The 18,672-nt window shown below is 35.5% G+C and overlaps 4 protein-coding genes across 5 annotated transcripts; 2 read left to right on the plus strand and 2 right to left on the minus strand.

Moving 5' to 3' along the window:
- Positions 1 to 421: 421 nt before the first annotated feature.
- On the plus strand, positions 422 to 4,615 carry LOC137820622 (glutamate receptor 3.3). 2 transcript variants are annotated; one of them, XM_068624790.1, is made up of 7 exons: positions 422 to 583; positions 746 to 1,275; positions 1,443 to 2,785; positions 2,879 to 3,156; positions 3,412 to 3,443; positions 3,529 to 3,935; positions 4,055 to 4,615. In XM_068624790.1, the coding sequence occupies exons 2-7, from the start codon at positions 1,017 to 1,019 to the stop codon at positions 4,490 to 4,492; spliced, it is 2,757 nt and encodes a 918-aa protein (XP_068480891.1). In that variant the 5' UTR covers positions 422 to 583; positions 746 to 1,016; the 3' UTR covers positions 4,493 to 4,615. The 2 variants fall into 2 exon arrangements, with proteins under 2 accessions (XP_068480891.1, XP_068480890.1); XM_068624789.1 differs by lacking the exon at positions 422 to 583 and having other exon boundaries at positions 610 to 1,275.
- A 1,422-nt stretch (positions 4,616 to 6,037) lies between these two features.
- LOC137820626 (glyceraldehyde-3-phosphate dehydrogenase B, chloroplastic) lies at positions 6,038 to 9,610 on the minus strand. Its single transcript, XM_068624796.1, has 9 exons — positions 9,237 to 9,610; positions 9,029 to 9,142; positions 8,295 to 8,456; positions 8,014 to 8,181; positions 7,744 to 7,904; positions 7,559 to 7,620; positions 7,422 to 7,471; positions 6,604 to 7,010; positions 6,038 to 6,352 (listed from the first exon to the last, which is right to left on the minus strand). The coding sequence occupies exons 1-9, from the start codon at positions 9,333 to 9,335 to the stop codon at positions 6,220 to 6,222; spliced, it is 1,356 nt and encodes a 451-aa protein (XP_068480897.1). The 5' UTR covers positions 9,336 to 9,610; the 3' UTR covers positions 6,038 to 6,219.
- Positions 9,611 to 10,403: 793 nt separating this feature from the next.
- On the minus strand, positions 10,404 to 13,289 carry LOC137820628 (uncharacterized). Its single transcript, XM_068624801.1, has 5 exons — positions 13,108 to 13,289; positions 12,376 to 12,508; positions 11,396 to 11,501; positions 11,006 to 11,092; positions 10,404 to 10,687 (listed from the first exon to the last, which is right to left on the minus strand). The coding sequence occupies exons 1-5, from the start codon at positions 13,145 to 13,147 to the stop codon at positions 10,553 to 10,555; spliced, it is 501 nt and encodes a 166-aa protein (XP_068480902.1). The 5' UTR covers positions 13,148 to 13,289; the 3' UTR covers positions 10,404 to 10,552.
- Positions 13,290 to 14,152: 863 nt separating this feature from the next.
- Positions 14,153 to 17,382, plus strand: LOC137820625 (MLO protein homolog 1-like). The gene is made up of 14 exons (XM_068624795.1): positions 14,153 to 14,357; positions 14,451 to 14,508; positions 14,590 to 14,822; positions 14,924 to 15,040; positions 15,118 to 15,178; positions 15,277 to 15,362; positions 15,438 to 15,512; positions 15,607 to 15,695; positions 15,786 to 15,835; positions 15,954 to 15,994; positions 16,137 to 16,310; positions 16,473 to 16,508; positions 16,603 to 16,731; positions 16,809 to 17,382. The coding sequence occupies exons 1-14, from the start codon at positions 14,229 to 14,231 to the stop codon at positions 17,184 to 17,186; spliced, it is 1,656 nt and encodes a 551-aa protein (XP_068480896.1). The 5' UTR covers positions 14,153 to 14,228; the 3' UTR covers positions 17,187 to 17,382.
- Positions 17,383 to 18,672: the final 1,290 nt, after the last annotated feature.

Here is an 18,672-nt window from a genome sequence, read left to right on the forward strand (position 1 = left end):
AGTTTCTAAAAGTGTTGTTAAATCAATACAATCTAACTTTTATGTTCATTTGCATGCAAATTATGTTAAGTACAGGTCTTAAACCTCTTAAACCTCTTAAACCTGAGACTATCCACTGTTCATCTAATCAAACACATTCTTAATAATCAAAAGTTACCAATCCAGTGATTTAATAAAATTTATTATCCATACATCAAATTCTAAATATCCCACCATCTAGCACATGAATTAATTAAAGGTAGTTGAATTAAATAAAAACTAAAAGTATATAGTAACATTAAATATAACTTGTAAAATATTTGCAGTTCTTTTTCCTTGCTTACTTGTTTGGCGGGGCAGTAGCAGGATTGAAAATGGAGTTTTTGGGAGAATATAGGAAGCTTCAAGTTGAAAGAGTTAACTTTGTGTACCAATATTTATAGTAACATAATGTGATGGTTTTTTGCTGGTCACAATAATAAGGTTCCCTCCCACAAAGGCTTTATCATTTATTTATTTACAATTTGCAGGTCATGCAGTGGGACTCACCACACCCACTACCTGTTCTTGTTCTTCATTCAATTGGTTTTTTAGTCCAATAAAGGCAAGTCCACATTAATTTATTTCTTCACTCTGTATCCAATTTCTAAATCTAGTACCACTGTTGTATTTCTTGTGTTTGTTTACATTCTAATACTAAACACAACCAGATTTCCTTCTGCTTCCTTTTTAATAAATTTGAAACCTTACCACTCACCACTTCCAGATTTCGGAGAATCAACGCCTGGATATTGTTCTTCTGGGACCCATATCTCACACGCTTCTGTGTTTTCACGAAGTGAGAAACAAAGCATTTAAAGTTTTGAAATATTTTCCTGTGACTGGTGGTTTGTACCAGGTTACCGTTACTTTTTCTTCTTGCCATGTTTCTGGGGTGGAGCAAGATGGTGGCTTTGTCTTGGGAATCAGGTGCAGGGAGTAGGGAGTGAATGCAAAAAAAAAAAAAAAAATTGAAGGGAAAATCGTTGTAGTTTGAGATGAATTTGTTTCGGGTAGTTTGTTGGGTAGTGTGGTGTTTGGGATTTGTTGGGGCTGCAAACGTGTCATCCTTGAGACCCTCCGTCGTTAACATTGGGGCAATCTTCAACATCGATTCCGTCCTTGGGAAAGTGGCTAAACTTACATTGGAGGAAGCCGTGAAAGATGTTAACGCCGACACTAACATTCTACATGGAACTAAAATTGTTCTCACTATGCAAAATTCCAATTACAGCGGTTTCTTAGGCATGGTTCAAGGTAATTTATTCTATTCTATTATATTTTTCCATTTAATGCAATTTTTTATTCTGTGGGTGTTAGTCTAGTTCTGTTTAATTAGAGAGACTGTACTAAAAACACTGTAGTTAATTGTTTGTTGTGTTATTCTGATTATGTGATAAATATGTTGTATTGGCTGATTGCAGCTTTGCGGTTCATGGAGACTGATGTGGTTGCTATAATAGGACCACAATCTTCTGTGGTTGCCCATATAATATCCCATGTTGCTAATGAACTACGGGTTCCTTTATTGTCATTTGCGGCAACAGACCCTACCCTCACATCGCTGCAGTTTCCTTTCTTTGTGAGGACAACACAGAGTGATTTGTACCAAATGAAGGCTGTAGCTGAAATCATTGATTACTATGGTTGGAAGGAGGTGATTGCCATATATGTGGATGATGATTATGGACGGAATGGTGTGGCTGCTTTGGACGATGAACTAGCTGCCAGGCGCTGTAGAATCTCCTTCAAGGAAGGGATTAATTCCGGAACTGAAGTCAACCGGGGAGATATTACTAGTTTGCTTGTGAAAGTGGCACTGATGCAGTCTCGGGTCATTGTTCTACATGCTCAAACTGATTATGGTTTTATGGTTTTCAATGTGGCGCGTTACCTTGGGATGACAGACAATGGCTATGTGTGGATAGTCACAGACTGGCTCTCTTCACTTTTGGATTCTGCCTCTCTCCCTTCAGAGACAATGGATGTTCTCCAGGGAGTACTTGTTCTGCGCCAGCACACACCTGATTCAGATAGAAAAAGGGCATTTTTCTCTAGGTGGAACAAGTTGACTGGTGGCTCTTTGGGGTTACATTCTTATGGCCTCTATGCTTATGATTCTGTTTGGCTTGTTGCACGGGCCATTGATGCTTTTTTCAGTCAGGGTGGGGATCTTTCGTGTACTAATTACACAAGTTTAGGTGGTGAGAATAAGGGAGGTGATTTGAACCTTGATGCAATGAGCATTTTTGACAACGGAACGCTTCTGCTGAAGAACATATTGCAGAGTGATTTTGTTGGACTATCAGGTCGAATGAAATTTGAACCAGATCGATCTCTCGTTCATCCTGCCTATGACGTCCTTAATGTGGTTGGAACTGGGCTTAGGAGGGTTGGTTACTGGTCCAACTATTCTGGTTTGTCAATTGTATCTCCTGAGATACTGTATGCTAAGCTACCTAATAGATCTAGTGCGAATCAGAAGCTTTACAGTGTGATATGGCCTGGAGAAACATTATCTAAACCCCGTGGATGGGTCTTCCCAAATAATGGTAGACAGTTGAGAATTGGTGTGCCTATCCGAGTCAGTTACCGTGAATTTCTCTCACCAGTGAAGGGAACTCAGATGTTCAATGGTTTTTGTGTCGATGTATTCACAGCAGCTCTGAACTTGTTGCCTTATGCTGTTCCTTACCGCTTTGTTCCATTTGGAGATGGACACAAAAATCCAAGCTACACAGAACTTGTCCACTTAATCACAACTGGTGTATGTTGTCTCATAATTCTGATCCTCTATGCATACTAACATGTTGTGGCGTGTTATTTATCAACTGGCTAATTAGTACATTCCTTGGTACAGTACTTTGATGGTGCCATCGGTGATATTGCTATTGTCACAAATCGGACAAGGATTGTAGATTTTACACAACCATATGCATCATCGGGACTTGTTGTGGTGGCCCCATTCACAAAAATTAATTCTGGTGGTTGGGCTTTCCTGCAGCCATTTACTACTCTTATGTGGATTGTGACTGCTACTTTCTTTCTTCTCATTGGGATAGTTATATGGATTCTGGAACACAGGATAAATGATGAGTTCAGGGGTCCACCCAGACAGCAAATTATAACCATGTTATGGTAAGTTATTTGCTTCATTATCTTACTTATATACTTGGCTTAATACCTTTTACTTATGGGTGGTTCATGCGAAACATTGCAACACCTGCCTGTTTGCTAGTATCATATTTATTGGATTTTCATGCCATTATGCTTATCAATAGGAAGCATAAAACATTTTTTAGAATTTATACTGTTGCAGTTTGCTATTGTGTGGAGCAGTTTAAACTGGGTGATCTCGTTTGTGTCTGATCCATATTTTAACAATGCCTGCAGGTTTAGCCTGTCAACTCTGTTTTTTTCCCACAGTAAGTGAAACTTCGGTTTCTTTTGTTTGGTGATGGACAGAATGAAGCTTGTTTATTAGGTAATTTTTTTTCATTGCCTCTGCAGGAGAGAATACCATGAGTTCTCTTGGTCGGTTTGTGATGCTCATATGGCTATTTGTGGTTTTGATCCTCACTTCCAGCTACACTGCAAGTTTAACATCCATACTCACAGTGCAACAGTTATCTTCTCGTATCAGTGGAATAGATAGCTTAAAGGCTAGTGATGAACCTATAGGATTCCAAGTGGGTTCATTTGCAGAACATTACCTGATTCAAGACATTGGAATTTCCAAATCTAGGCTTATTGCCCTAGGATCTCCAGAAGAATATGCTAAGGCCCTTCAGCTTGGTCCTAAAAGAGGAGGTGTTGCTGCTATTGTTGATGAACGACCTTATGTTGAAATCTTCTTATCAAGCCAGTGCACGTTCAGAATTGTTGGTCAGGAGTTCACCAGAAGTGGCTGGGGTTTTGTGAGTACCTCTACTTCTAGCCCAACTGTGATTATTACTTGTTTTGTCCTCACCATTGATCAGCTCCATCATAAGGTGTTTCTGTTATCAAAATCATAATTCTCATTTTGTTATGCCAGGCATTCCCACGGGACTCCCCTTTGGCTGTGGATATGTCAACAGCCATTCTACAACTTTCTGAAACCGGTGATCTACAGCGGATTCATGACAAGTGGATGACACGAAGCTCTTGTAGTTTAGACAATGCTGAAATCGACTCAGATCGTCTTCAGCTTAAAAGCTTCTGGGGTCTCTTTATCATTTGCGGGATAGCTTGCTTTGTTGCTCTTCTTTTGCATTTTTTGCAGATTATATTCCAGTTATGGAAATCTCCTCCTTCTGAACCTGCCGCTTCTACTGCCTGCTCAATTTCTGGTCGTTTTCAAAGATTTCTTTCGCTCATTGATGCGAAAGAAGATTCATCAGGGAGTAAAGTAAAAAAGAGAGAAAGATCACTTGAAGATCCCCTGGGAAGGCACTCAAAGAAGGTACAACTACAAACAGAAATGGCTACCTAATTCAACTCAAACAATTAACACTTTGATGTCAGTGATTATTTATTGTTATTTAGCAGTGGTGTTACTGTAAAAATCCCAAACTCAGCATTGCTAATGTTTATAGTTATAAAAGCTTTCCTTGGACGGAGACCATGTTATGAAGTGTGTCATGGTGAACATGTTAACACGTCACATATGAAGTTAAGATACGTGCTATAAAAATTTTCTTTTTGAAAAAATAAAGTAGTTTTGTATATTTTTTATCGGCTAACCTAAACTCTTTTTGACATCAAATTTAAGGCCTCTATCTATATTGGAAACGTGAATACAGTAGATAAGATAAGATCCTCTTCAGTTGCTTACACAAATTGTAGGACTTGGGAAAAAATGACTTGAGGAAAAAAACTATTATACGAATGAAAGGAATTAATGAAGATGATGTTGTAGGACTTGTAAAACCCATTTAAGCATTCATTTCAAGAACTACTAAATTATCATAAACAACTAATTTAAGCAATCAGGGATCATAGATATTTTTACAAAATCACATGAACAATCGGTAGGCTTTTTGCTTCCTGCAACCCATCATTACTAATTGTAGTCCCACTACTAACAGAAAAGATTAAAATACCATCTCTCACTGCACCATACTACCATTGCCGCCGCTATTGTCACTGCTGCTGCACTATCACTGCTGCAGAAGAAGAGGAGAAGGAGAACATAACACAGAGAGTACTCGTTATGACAAAAAATTCCTTCAAGTCATTTTGAAAGGCATTATATAAGTTCTTACAAGGCGATATCTTGTATCAGGTTCTTCAACTTGTCTTCTTGTCCCTAAACCTCTCATCCTATTGGTAAGGGTGAAAATATCTACAAAGAGACACTGACGATTAAGTCAAGTGTCAAGTTACTAGTTAATTACCTTTCTCCTTATATCTTACCCTATTTACCTTGTAGATAGAAATTACTTCAGGCTCAATATTCACCTAATTATGTTATTAGACCTTAATCATGTTTTAAATCTCCAGAACTCGACTATGTCGAGAGGTCGACTGGTTGTAATATTCTTGCTGAGAGGCTAAATATTGTTCGGGCGAGTACCCAAAAGGGGGTACTAGATAGTGATCATAGTTAATCCGCGTATCAGCACTCGATGCTCAGCAGTACAATATACATTCTAGAAAGCTTGTTGTGGAATGTATTTTATGTTCTGAAAATCTTGTACTAGAAATCATGTTACGGAAATCCTAGAAAGTGTGTTCTAAAAAAGTTCAGAAGTGACTGGAGGTTACTTTAAAGAAAGGTAAAACAATTATTTTGAAAATTGTGGTGTGTGCCTAGAAATTGTGGGGTATAGGAAGCAAAAGCCCAATCAATAATTGGAATAAAGAAACTATTCGGCCTTTTGGTTCATTTGATAATATTGTACGTGGAAAAAAAGAAAATGTTTTTGTCCATCTGTTAATAGGTGACTCAATGAAGTTATTACGACGGTTTCTTCATGTATCATATAATTAGAATGTAGTGTCCCAAGAATTGAGAAATATAAATCTGTCACAAAAATTAAGAAATGCAATATGAATGAATATATGGGTGATATTCATGAATATCAATCACGCCAAAACTTATTATTGGCTGCAGATAAATTTAGACTTCGAAAATCTCCCCTCAGACACCGTCTGTCTTAACAATATCCTTCTTAACACAAGGTAAAGTGTAAAAATGCTGCTCTGCATTCTGCTCCTCTATTCATAAACTTTGCATTCCTCATCAGCAGGGTTTGTCTCGCAGAATTCCTCCAATGGGTCTCCACTCCCTGCTTTAGGTGTTCCTGGCCACTTGCTTGCTACTAGATGTGCCAAATCCACCACTCTTTGGCTGCCATCACCAATATTGTAAATATCAATTAATAATGTCTTCCATTTCAACAGGTAACTTTAATCAACTGAATCATGACATCTACAATAACAAATAGTAAAAAAGCACGATTCTGAATGTTTCAAGACTTTGGTTTCCATGGAATATTAGTTGAACCAACTAAAAATCGTGGCAAGTATGGCTTTTATAATTAAAATTAACAAATTATTATTCATAACTATGGTCAAAAGACAATGTAGTGTGTAACTAACCTGTAACCCCATTCATTGTCATACCAAGCCACCACCTTAACCATATCATCTCCCATGACCATGGTCAAGGAGGAGTCAATAGTAGAAGAAACATCAGAGCAGCGGAAGTCGATAGACACCAGTGGAACATCACAGACATCCAATACACCTTTCAGTGGCCCCTCTGCAGCCTTTCTGAAGGCTCCATTCACATCTTCAGCAGTGAGACCCTTCTTCTCAACATTCACCACAAGGTCAACAACGGAAACATTGGGTGTAGGCACACGGAGTGCAATGCCATTCAGCTTCCCCTTCAGCTTTGGCAGCACTAGAGACACGGCCTTCGCAGCTCCAGTGCTGGTTGGAACAATGTTCAGTGCTGCAGCCCTGGCTCGTCTTAAGTCACGGTGTGAAGCATCCAAAAGCCTCTACACAACCACATTCACAATTCTTGTTTAACTATGGTAATAAACATTTGTTGTCCATTTTTAGTTGCAGCATCACTTCGTAAAAATTCTAACTTATCAACCATATTTGATCATATATGCCGTGATGATATCATTTCTCTATATTTAAATAAGAAGTGTAAATCATAGTCATAATTACTAAATGCATGGTAAAAATTTAAAGTTACACTATCTCTAAAAGAGTGGTGTGACTTCTTTACAAAGTTACACTGTCTCTAAAAGAGTTTCAGTTACAAAAACTTGATGTTTCTTCATCATTGATGATAAGATTTAATTGTTAATATTTATTTTTTTCTTCTCGGGTAAACAAGTCTCACTGCATGCATCTCCTTTATTGAATTCAAACAAAGGAGTGGTTGATGGATCTTGTACCTGGTCTCCTGTGTAGGAATGAGTGGTTGTCATGGTTCCCTTCACAATTCCTGGAAACATAGACCAAAGGGAAGTGACTTTGAGCCTGTAATATATCTCTTAAATATTAACTGCCTGTATGATCAGTGTTTGCTTACCAAACTCTTCATCCAAGATCTTCACAAAGGGAGCAAGACAGTTTGTGGTGCAAGAAGCATTGCTGCACGTTGAAGAAACAATAAGAAAAAACAAAAGCGGGATGGCACATGAATAATCGGTTTAGTGGCAAAAAACAATGTTTCATTGACACGCACAGGACAAAGCCCCGGTTGCTGTCACAGACCTTATAATGTTAGAGATCTCATGAGTATAGTCCCCTTCATTTACTCCAACAACATAAGTTGGAATATCAGCACCCTTTGCAGGAGCAGTGATGATAACTTTCTTGGCACCTGCTTGGATGTGTTTGCCAGCCCCAGGGCCATCCACAAACACTCCAGTTCCCTGAACAAAAATTCATTCATTATTTTTAGAAGCTCTTCCATTAGTAAATAATCTTGGGAAATTTTCACTTCATTACAATGTTTAAAATAAATCAAGTAATGGAGGTTACCTCAATAACAATGTCAATTCCTAGCTCAGTCCAAGGAAGCTTGAGCGGATCCCTGCTTGAAACAACCTTGATGAGCTTACCATCAACACTGATGGTTTCATTGTCTACTATTTTCACATCTGCTTTAAAGGTTCCCAGCATAGAATCATATTTCAACAGGTGTGAAGCCTGGGTCATGTGTGAAGCAGAATTAGTGAAGGTTACTTCACTGCCATTCCATTCAGTGAAACTAAATATCTGTACCAATGAAACCAACTAAGCCAAGACAGTTAAAGACTTACATTCTTGACACCACCGCTGTCGTTGACAACAATAACCTCAAGGGGTGAGTCTTTTCGGCCGTGCCAGCAACGAAGAAAGTTTCTACCAATTCGTCCAAAACCATTGATTGCCACCTTCAACTTGGCCACTGTTTCTCCCCTCACAGGAGTTGATCCATTGGTCTGCTCTTAGTTTGCAAATTAGAAGTAGAAACAAACATAGAAACCTCACTAAAGATGCCATCCATTTGACTTGAGATTCCCTTAGTTTATTACATGAAGTTTAAAAGGAATAATTAAGAAGGCATGCATTTTGAGCAGCCTTATTCATACAACTGTTACATTGTTTTATACAAGAATACTTTTCATGTCTATATTGTCTATCACATCATTTTTTTATAGTCAAACAAGAGTTTTCATTACTAAAGATATCAGTAATACCATAAAACATGTACGCCAAAGCCTGGCTAGAAAGTATTTATTATATCTCATATTTCTCTCTAGTTGTTTGTTATACAGATAATTCTGCTTCATTTTTCATAGTTTCTATAGCTGCTGTGAATGTAACATTTTGTAAAGGGAAAGGGTACATATTGAGCTGATTGAGAATCTTCAATAAAGAAACACAGACAGAGAAAGTAAGAACTTGTCTATAGATACATATAATCCATACAAGCAGGAACGCAACTCTCATCATGATCATCCAATAAATCAGGTGGGAATGGATTCATTATTCATAACTATAAGCCACTAACCTTGGGAGTGAGTTGGGCAGCCACGGTATCGAAAAAGGAAGATTCCCTAGCATTGCTTGCATAAGTGACACATGAAGTGGATCTTAGCCCAGAGAAGTCATTCACCTCAAGTCTCTGCCCAAGTTAAGTGAAATGATAAGACACTAATTATTATAGTGAAAGAAGCAAACAAGTTGTGACATGGTAATTAATAATGCAAGAAATGGACCTTTGAGGTGCATTGGGTTGGGAAAGAGTGAGAAGCCTTGGATGGGAAGCTGGTGTTTGTGGGGATCCTTGTGGAAGCTAGAGCCGCATGAGAGGCCATGGCTGCAACAAGGGTGTGCAACAACTCTGTGTGAGTAGTATATATCAACAACAAACTTGCATTTCCTCCTCTTGTTTTATTCTTTGCAGATTGCCCATAAAAGAAAAAAAAAAGGAAAATTATGGTTGCTGGGGAGTAACGGGAATGAGTGGTGAATAAGTTGTAAGAAAATCTATATGGGATAAGATAATGTTTGGAGCTCAGTGTTTTTCAATATTGCCCCTTCCTATTTTGAGCCACGTATCATTATTATGGCCGTTCATTAATTTCCCAACAGTGTCCCTTGCTAATACTATACATGTTTTTTTTATTCCTGTTTTTGTCCTGAGGAAAGAGAGACTGGAAAAGATAGTATCTCCTATTTTATATGGCACAAATAAGAATTCATAACACATTTGCGAAGTACCTCTATGACACAAAGAGTTTAATTAGATAAATTTCTCTTTAGACTCTTGACAGTGAAAATAAATGAACCTTTTTATAAATTAATTAGTCTATTTATAAGTCAAATTTAATTCTTTTGGATTTATTTTTTTTCTGTTCTAAAATCCTGAAAAAAAAATCCAAAGATCACTTGCGTAATCCTCGTGTATGAAATCTAAAACAAGTGATGAATATAAGCTTTACGACACTTACTCTTGTAAATTAGTCGATAAATTTGTGATAAAAACTTGAGGCAAGATTCATTTTTCTTTTCTCAGGACAGGTTTGATTTTGATGGAGTATAGAATTATAACAATTGTTATTTCATGATAATGAGATGCAATCAAATTAAATTGGACATTTCCTAGTGCTTGTTTAATTGCTATTGTCTAAGTACGACTGACACCATAAAAATACAGATCAACAGTCATCGAATTCATGGTGGTAGCAAACGTGACAAGATCCTAGTATTCTTCACTATCTAGAACAATCATCAATCCTGAATAATTAAATGATACGAACCACAAAACGACTAGCATTGCTCCAGTATCATGCCGATCATCGAAACTTTTAACTGTAAGTAAATGGCTGACAGAACACAAGACATCAGCCATAAACGGACAGACTATTTACCCACAGTAGCCATTAGCAGAAAACCGATGAGTTTATTATTGAGAAGAAATAGAAAGATATTACAATAAAATCAAAATACATTTTGTACCAACAAAACATTTTTTACTGAACAGAGCAATGGCACATTGTGTACTATGACATCACAGCACTCGGCAGCCGTCTCATGTGGCAGCTTCAATTTCATCAGAATTAACAGCTACTCCATTTGAGGTCTCCTCTGAACGTAGCTGTGCAGAAACATCATCTATGGCAGCATTTAGTTGTTCAATCTTCTCGGACAGAACTTTCCGGGTTTTCTGCAAATCAAGCGAGCAAATTTTGCTAGTCATTGAAGGAAAGGAATACCCTCTCTTAAAACCAACATGTTGCAGCAAGTACAGGTGTAACATAAGAGCTTCCCAGGAGCAATGCCCACATAATATTAGGACATAACTGGACGAAAACTTTTTCAACAGTAGAACAATAATTATATAAATCTGGCATGTAAGAGTCTAAAATAAAATTGATAAGAACTATGAAATAAATCACAGAGCAGTTATGGCCTCCAAGCAAATGGCAAGTCCCCTTTTTAAGATAAGCATGATGGATGGTATCAAGAGCAAGTAACTGCTCACCTCTAAAGCCTTTTCCTCATCGTATATAAACTTTGGCAATTTTCTCATCAACTCCTTCCTGTCAGCGCCAGCTATAGCCTTGCTGATCTGTGGAATAATAATAAAATAATAATATTCTAGCAACAACAAAAATACCGGTTCCATCATATAAATTTTAAAGAAAAAAATATAATGCACATACCTTTAAATTTTTAAACATGTGCAAAGCCAACTACTTATATTTGTGCTACATATATTGTTGAAGGGATGAATAAAAGCAGTTAACCAATTTAATTTTAGTATGCAGTCACATAATTGATGAGTTTATGAGCAAGAAACACTTTTGAGTGTATCCCGTTGAACACCAACATAATAGCACTAGAAAAAGTATATTTCAGGAACAAATACTACCTGAGGTGCATATACGCAACCAAGAGTGCCAACTATTAATCCTCCCAAGACAAACCCACCAACAAATACACTAGCACTGTTGGGCCTTCCACCATCACTGTAGTTTCTGAGGAAGCAGTAGGTCAGGTTAATAACAACTATTCATCTAACAACTTCCACAATCAATACTTTTTTAATTCAAGAATATTAGTGGTGTTCTGTTTCTTCCTCTTTTAGCTGTGCTTTCCTCTCAATGTATTATTATTTGTGGCAGTGATTTGAAGGCATCTATCATATAATAACAATAACAACTGCTATCATCACCTTTATAAATGCCTAAAGAGTTTGATTTTCATACTTTGTCAAGAATTTTACACTGTTAACCAATCAGAAATCATTTTCGGTACAACTTTTAAAGTAGTTATCAAGTCTATAAATTTACCTCACACATGAATTTATTTGAGTCCAAATGTGACAAAACAAAAGTTCCCAAAAAGGTTCTTAACCATGTTTTTATTCACAACTTTTATCTAATCAACAATATCATGTTGTGTAAAGGAGAAAGTTGTAGCAAATCTACAAATAAATCCCAATGTCTGTAGAACAACTAGTCCCTCTGTTCCTTTTTAAGTATCGCATTTCTTAAAGATTTTTGTTTCTACTTAACTATCATTTTCAAAGATCAACATAACATTATTAATCTATTTTTCATTTATACCATTATACTTCACCCAATATTTAATTAGTTTACACATTGTTATGTAGAAATGAAAAGGATTAAGTAGAAATCTTATAAATATTTTATTAAAACCAAGAAAATTTATTACATTTTTTGGTTTCGCTAAAATAACACTTGCAAAGTAAGGGAGGAATAACATTTAAGATCTTGTTGGCAGCTCTTCATAAAATATCACTTCCTACATGTAGCTTGGATTCAGCGTACTCATGAAGACAGACTACATAAAGCCGTCATAACAAAATCACAAGAACAAAGGAAATACCTATATGTAGCTTGGATTGCAAGAGGCCTTCTTGCTAATGAAGTTTGCATTCTCCCTTGACGATTTAGACTCAGATAGGAGTTGTATGGTTTAATCTTGACCAGAGAGTGGTCCACCTTGTTTATGGACGATGCTGGTAAAATTTTTTGCAACAGTAGATGAGATTTTAAACAAGATGCTCGGTTAGGAAAACGCACACACAAAGCACAGAAGCTAGCAAGCGAGACATGTTCTTTAGGGTAAAAATAATAATAAATGAAGGGAGTGAAAGTGTAGAAAGCAACATTGCATGAAACAAGTATACAGCAAATCTTAATATGACGCATCTCCCCCAAGAAACAAGAAGCCAGAAAGCAGTGTAAAGAACGGTTTCACAAGCACAACTTGAACTGAATAGAAGATCTTAACAAGTAACAGCCAATTTGTGGCACGGTGAAATCCAATTTGTTTTAAGAAAAGGTCCTGATAAATCAGAGAGATAGTAATACCCTAATGAACCGTGAAAGAATAACGGGAAACCCATAAAAAAAATGAAAGAAATTTACGGTGTGAGATCGAAAAGGCAGAAGCAGAAATGAAAATGAGGGGAAGCGCCTCCTGGGTTATTTGTTGCCCAATTTTGATATGAAAAGTTCAAAAATTTAAAATCTTGGAAGTAATTAAAGAGAGATAAAGCGAAGAATGAACAGTATTGAAAAGGAAAAAGGAACAATTGGAGAGAGAGAGAGATACCAGATTTGGTTCGAACGAAAGAGGTGGGAACAGCAGCCATGGAGCGGAGGTGGGTGAGTGAGTGCGATTACGAGTGAACACGAAGAACTTCGATGATTCTTTTGTCTTCTCTTCTCTCTTATGTTTATATATCCAATCACTGCCTTCAGACAACTGCTCCCTGATATAACCACCTCTCTCTCTTTTTTTTTCTTTTTTTTTCTAATAATCTAATATAAATATTTTCTGGTTAAAAAAAAATAATTGAGAAAATAAAATAAAAAATTATTTATTAATTGATAATAACAATAATAATCAGAAATAAATAATAAAAAAGTTAATAAATAGAATTATTTTAGAAACCAAATGTTTACCATACAAAAGAAAATAAAAATCACAATGATTAACCAAAATAAATATTAAATGCATAATATTTGTATACCTCATAAATAAAATAGAAGAAACAAAAGTAAAAAAGTCACTCAAATAACCACCTATCTAAACATTTAAAGTATAGATTATAACAATAAATAAGTAAATTAGTAAAAAGTGATATGAATGTCCAATGAACATTTATAGGTTCGGATGCAAAATCATTAGTAAATAAAATTGATTATGGTTAGAACATAGAACATAATCGATTACAGTTAAATTATGTGTTGATGCGAGCACCATAATCAAGTATATTCATGGAGGTTATTATTCTTCTGCTGCAAAAATGTCTCTGTGAAAATGATTTTGTTCACTTTCTGCTGGAATAGTTCTAACATGTTTTATCTGCTGCTGCGGTCTTCGGTTAATGCCGTCAAGAATTGTTCATCACCCAGAATCGATCGAAGAATAAAACACCACGCATAATGTTCCGGGGCCGGCTTTAATCTTGTTATTATAATATGCTTATTAATTAATTAATCATGTTCTGTCTTCTAAGGAAACTGCGTGCTTCCTGTAACAGTAATACACTTACGTTCTCGGCGGATAAAACATGAAAGCCTGCGACAAAACATCGTTCTCTGCACCTTCAATTATACCAATAAATACACTATGCTTAACTTAATCAACTCGTGTAATTATAATTATAATAATATTATCATTACTATGTTGTAAACTAAGCTTAGATTTTGGTTGGTTGAGTTGAGAGAATGGCTGGTGGAGCATCCGGTGGAGAAAGAACGTTGCAGGAAACACCCACGTGGGCAGTGGCTTCTGTTTGCGCAGTCTTCGTCGTTCTCTCTGTGTTAATTGAACATGGAATCCATTTACTTGAAAAGGTTCATTTTTATTTTACTTTTTTTAACTTGTTGCTACTGGGTAATTGGATTTGATTGTAACCAAGTTCTGCATTAATTCACACTCACACGCAGTGGTTTCAAAAACGAAATAAGAAAGCCATGAGAGAAGCCTTGGAGAAAATCAAAGCAGGTGAGCAGAATTAGAATTAGAGTGATGTGAATTCAAACTTTAATCATACATATATATGTGTTAACTTTTGTTTGTTTGCAGAATTAATGCTATTAGGATTTATATCCCTGTTAATTACTTTTGGTACAAAATACATTGCAAAGATATGCATCCCTACATCAGCTGGTGATATCATGCTCCCATGCAAGAAGGTGGAAGAGTCAAAGAACTCCGATGATTCCAATGGCAGGAAGTTACTTTACTTTGAGGACAATATGGAATGGCGTCGAGTTTTAGCAACTGCGTCTTCTGGTGGTGACTTTTGCTCACAGAAAGTGAGGAACATTATTATCTCTTCTCATACTCCTTTTTTCCTTCATGTAAAGCACTAATCAACTCTCTTTGCATGTGTTATTTCTGGTTTATGAGAAATCAGGGTAAAGTGTCATTGATTTCTCAGTCAGGGGTGCACCAATTGCATATATTTATTTTCGTGCTTGCTGTTTTTCACATACTGTACAGCGTAATGACCATGGTACTAGCCCGAGCAAAAGTAAGTTTGCTAAGCACTTTTTTCATGGATTAAATAGGAATTCTGTTCCATTCTACCTAATTTGTTTCCACAAACAGATGAAGAAATGGAAAGCCTGGGAAGCTGAAACATCATCTTTGGAGTATCAATTTACAAATGGTAACCTAACCACGTTCTTATACAGACATAACATAAATATGTAACATGAAAAGTGATGGAGCTATGTCTGATGTATAACATGTTCATTACTATGGCAGATCCTTCAAGGTTCAGGTTTGCGCATCAAACATCATTTGTTAGGCGTCACTCTGGTTTGTCTAGGATGCCAGGAATTCGATGGATTGTGAGTTCCATTAACTGTTATTGTTCCGCAGGAAGAAAACAACACCAAAATGATATTTATAATTGTTTTTTGTAGGTAGCTTTCTTCAGGCAATTCTTTGCGTCTGTCACGAAGGTGGATTACATGACCATGCGGCATGGATTCATTAACGTGGGTGCCAAAGTTCATGTACCTTAAATAAATGCTGTTCCTGTTTTAAATTTTGGAGCAAGTTACGAAAACCCAAAAACTTTGACAAACGCAGGCACATTTTGCTCCCAATAGCAAATTTGACTTCCAAAAATACATTAAAAGATCCATGGAGGACGACTTTAAAGTGGTCGTGGGTATAAGGTATCAATCATCGTACCTCAAATCACTAATGCATTAATAATCTTACAACACTTTTTTGGTTTTTTTACCATATTAGTTCTTGTTTTGCAGTATTCCGTTATGGGTTTTTGCTATCGTCTTTATGCTTGTGAACGTTTACAGTAATTTTTCTCTACTTGATCCCTCTCTTTAACTCTACAACTCACACACGCAATGCTCAAAACCGTGTTGTTATTGAATTGAAGTGCTTGCTTGACCTTGTTTGGTTTATTGCCGCAGAATGGTACACTCTCACCTGGCTATCATTAGCGCCGCTAGTGGTAATTAAGAAAACTATTAGTGATACTTCTATTACTAATAGAAGTATTTAATTCAAAAGTTTTTAATCGTTATTATTATTATGAACCTGAAAAGAAAATTAATGATACTCACTAACATCCCTTCAACTTCATTGCTTGACAGATACTTCTATTAGTAGGCACCAAACTTGAACTTATAATCATGGAAATGGCCCAGGAAATCCAAGATCGAACCACTGTTGTCAGAGGAGTCCCTATTGTAGAGCCCAACAACAAGTATTTTTGGTTTAATCGGCCTCAGTGGATTATCTTCTTAATCCACTTTACCTTGTTTGAGGTGATAACTCTTGTGTATGTATATAAACATAAATATAGGATCTGTGAAACCAAAAAAATACTGATCAGGATTAACATGTTATGACATATAACTGAACTTTTCAAAGTGTTCATTTGTAGAACTATTTCATTAAGGGTTATTTATTTATCTTTTGTTTTGCAGAATGCATTCCAAATAGCCTTTTTCTTGTGGACATGGGTAAGTAACACGTATAACTGAGATGTTTAATTTTAGAAATATCGAGTTTTGGGGTTTCAAACTTGTGTTTTAATGATGTTTGAAAATTTTGCAGTATGAATTTAAGATCACATCTTGCTTCCATGAAAACTTGCCGCTAATACTGACAAGGGTTTTCCTTGGGATAGCATTGCAAGTGGTGTGCAGTTACATAACATTTCCTCTCTACTCCCTTGTAACACAGGTAGGCAATTTCAAACCAACTACAAAATTACTTGATTAAACATATTAATTAGCTCCTATATTTGTGTTAACTTGCAGATGGGATCTCACATGAAGCAAGCAATTTTTGAAGAGCAAACTGCTAAAGCACTAAAGAAATGGCAAAAGGTTGCAAAAGACAAGAGAAAGTTGAGAAAAGCAGGGGTAGATGTTCCTTCAGGAACAATGAGTGGGGAAGCAACACCAAGCCAAGGCACATCACCCATACATTTACTTCACAAGTACAAGCCTAGCCAAACAGACACAGATGTTGTTCTCTATTCTCCACGATCATACCAATCTGATACTGACTTCTCTGACACAGAGGGGTCATCACACCAACTCAATCAAATAACACAAACTCATCAAGCTCCAAGAAATGGAGAGGCTCACAGTATCGAATTTTCCTTTGTGAGCCATAACAATGTCCAATTTTGAAGAATTGTGTGATTGTGTCAACAAAATTTATGGGTAATAGCAGCTATAAAAGCTTTGTGTTTAAGATAGTGAACATGATTACGCATAAGAGTCGTAGTTAATATTCAGTTAGGTCTTTCTTTGCATGCATATTCTTTTAAGAAATTTTTATTCAAATAATAATATTTATAACTCAAGCTACAAATTACGGCTAATGTAATTTCTAAGTTCTAAATTCTTGTTTTTCTATATTAGACTTAATAACGGAAGCTGGAAAATATACATTAAAATTATGGAACTAAATATTAGAAAAATTAACAAATATTATGACATGTTATATATATATATATATATTCTTGATAATAGATTGAATATTTATTCAATAATACCACGCTGAAGTCAACAAAGTAAACAAATTAAAATATAAAGAAGAAAAACTATAAATTTTTTTTATTAAGTTGATACAATTTTATCTCTTAATTATTAAAATATTATAAATTTAAAAATTAACAAAAATAAATAAGTTTTGTCACAATTTAACTAAAATTTGATTATTTGGTTATAGTGAAGTGGTGTCAAGTTTAAATATACTAAAATTAACTTTTTCCTAATGTGATGTTGACACGAAATTTTTATTATGATAAATTTTTAAAATTTGATTTAGTTAAAATTTTACCAGATTGGTAAAAAATAAAAAAAGTTAAGTGATTGCCTAGGAAATAGAGTTAAATTTTAACCCTAATATTTAATTAACTAAGGCTTTGTTTGGACAAATAACGACAAGCTCCCAATCTTCCAATCTCGCACTTTATAAGAAACGGCATTGCAGTTTCTTGTTATTTTTTTAAGTATTTTGTTTTTGTTTTATTTTGTTTCCCTCTTCGTAATTTTTAGTATTTATTTTTCTCTTACCAAAGAGAGTGGAAGTAGGTTTACTGTGGCCTGTTTCTCATAAAAAACATTGAATAATCCAATTGTGGTTGGTAAGTCAAATCGGTGTGCTTTTCATTCTTTTTCTTTTTGCTTTTCAAAAGCACTTTGCTAACTCTCTCACGCTATTGCTTTTGTCACTTTCATACCACACTAACTTCCCAAAAACAATTAATTAATTTATGTGAGGACGGCACATTAATAATTAATTATTCATCAACATCATTAATTAACTACTGATTCCCGTAGATTAATATACTGATTACAGAAACACAGTCAACAAACTATTTCCCTTAATAAAGTAAAAAAAAATCTATTATGTTAGTATTTTAAAGAGTTATTATATAAAATAAAAAAAGTGTTCACTATTTTATTATATTAAATCAGACTCATCATTAGTGTATCAACTTTCTTTACTTCTTTAAAAATAAAACTTAATTCAAATATACCGATATACCATAAATTATAAAATATTACTGAATTATCAACTAAAAAAATCACTAACAAATCCATGAGACAAAATCCAATAGCAAACCCTAGGGATTTGTTGAAGTCAAACTTTATTTTATGGAAAAAT

This window comes from Phaseolus vulgaris, chromosome 9, assembly GCF_000499845.2.
Source record: "Phaseolus vulgaris cultivar G19833 chromosome 9, P. vulgaris v2.0, whole genome shotgun sequence".
Lineage (NCBI taxonomy): Eukaryota > Viridiplantae > Streptophyta > Magnoliopsida > Fabales > Fabaceae > Phaseolus > Phaseolus vulgaris.

What these genes read in the sequence shown, in the direction of transcription:
- LOC137820622 (XM_068624790.1), top strand. Translation starts at nt 1,017, where the DNA reads ATGAATTTGTTTCGGGTAGTTTGTTGGGTAGTGTGGTGTTTGGGATTT. An exon ending in TTTCTTAGGCATGGTTCAAG is followed by an intron (nt 1,276 to 1,442) that starts GTAATTTATTCT and finishes GGCTGATTGCAG; the next exon opens with CTTTGCGGTTCATGGAGACT. An exon ending in CAAATTATAACCATGTTATG is followed by an intron (nt 3,157 to 3,411) that starts GTAAGTTATTTG and finishes CAATGCCTGCAG; the next exon opens with GTTTAGCCTGTCAACTCTGT.
- LOC137820626 (XM_068624796.1), bottom strand. Translation starts at nt 9,335, where the DNA reads ATGGCCTCTCATGCGGCTCTAGCTTCCACAAGGATCCCCACAAACACC. An exon ending in ACAGCGGTGGTGTCAAGAAT is followed by an intron (nt 8,182 to 8,294) that starts GTAAGTCTTTAA and finishes CACATGACCCAG; the next exon opens with GCTTCACACCTGTTGAAATA. An exon ending in GAATTGACATTGTTATTGAG is followed by an intron (nt 7,905 to 8,013) that starts GTAACCTCCATT and finishes ATTTTTGTTCAG; the next exon opens with GGAACTGGAGTGTTTGTGGA.
- LOC137820628 (XM_068624801.1), bottom strand. Translation starts at nt 13,147, where the DNA reads ATGGCTGCTGTTCCCACCTCTTTCGTTCGAACCAAATCTG. An exon ending in GTTGCGTATATGCACCTCAG is followed by an intron (nt 11,093 to 11,395) that starts GTAGTATTTGTT and finishes ATTATTCCACAG; the next exon opens with ATCAGCAAGGCTATAGCTGG. An exon ending in ATGAGGAAAAGGCTTTAGAG is followed by an intron (nt 10,688 to 11,005) that starts GTGAGCAGTTAC and finishes CTTGATTTGCAG; the next exon opens with AAAACCCGGAAAGTTCTGTC.
- LOC137820625 (XM_068624795.1), top strand. Translation starts at nt 14,229, where the DNA reads ATGGCTGGTGGAGCATCCGGTGGAGAAAGAACGTTGCAGGAAACACCC. An exon ending in GGAGTATCAATTTACAAATG is followed by an intron (nt 15,179 to 15,276) that starts GTAACCTAACCA and finishes TTACTATGGCAG; the next exon opens with ATCCTTCAAGGTTCAGGTTT. An exon ending in TCCACTTTACCTTGTTTGAG is followed by an intron (nt 16,311 to 16,472) that starts GTGATAACTCTT and finishes TTTGTTTTGCAG; the next exon opens with AATGCATTCCAAATAGCCTT.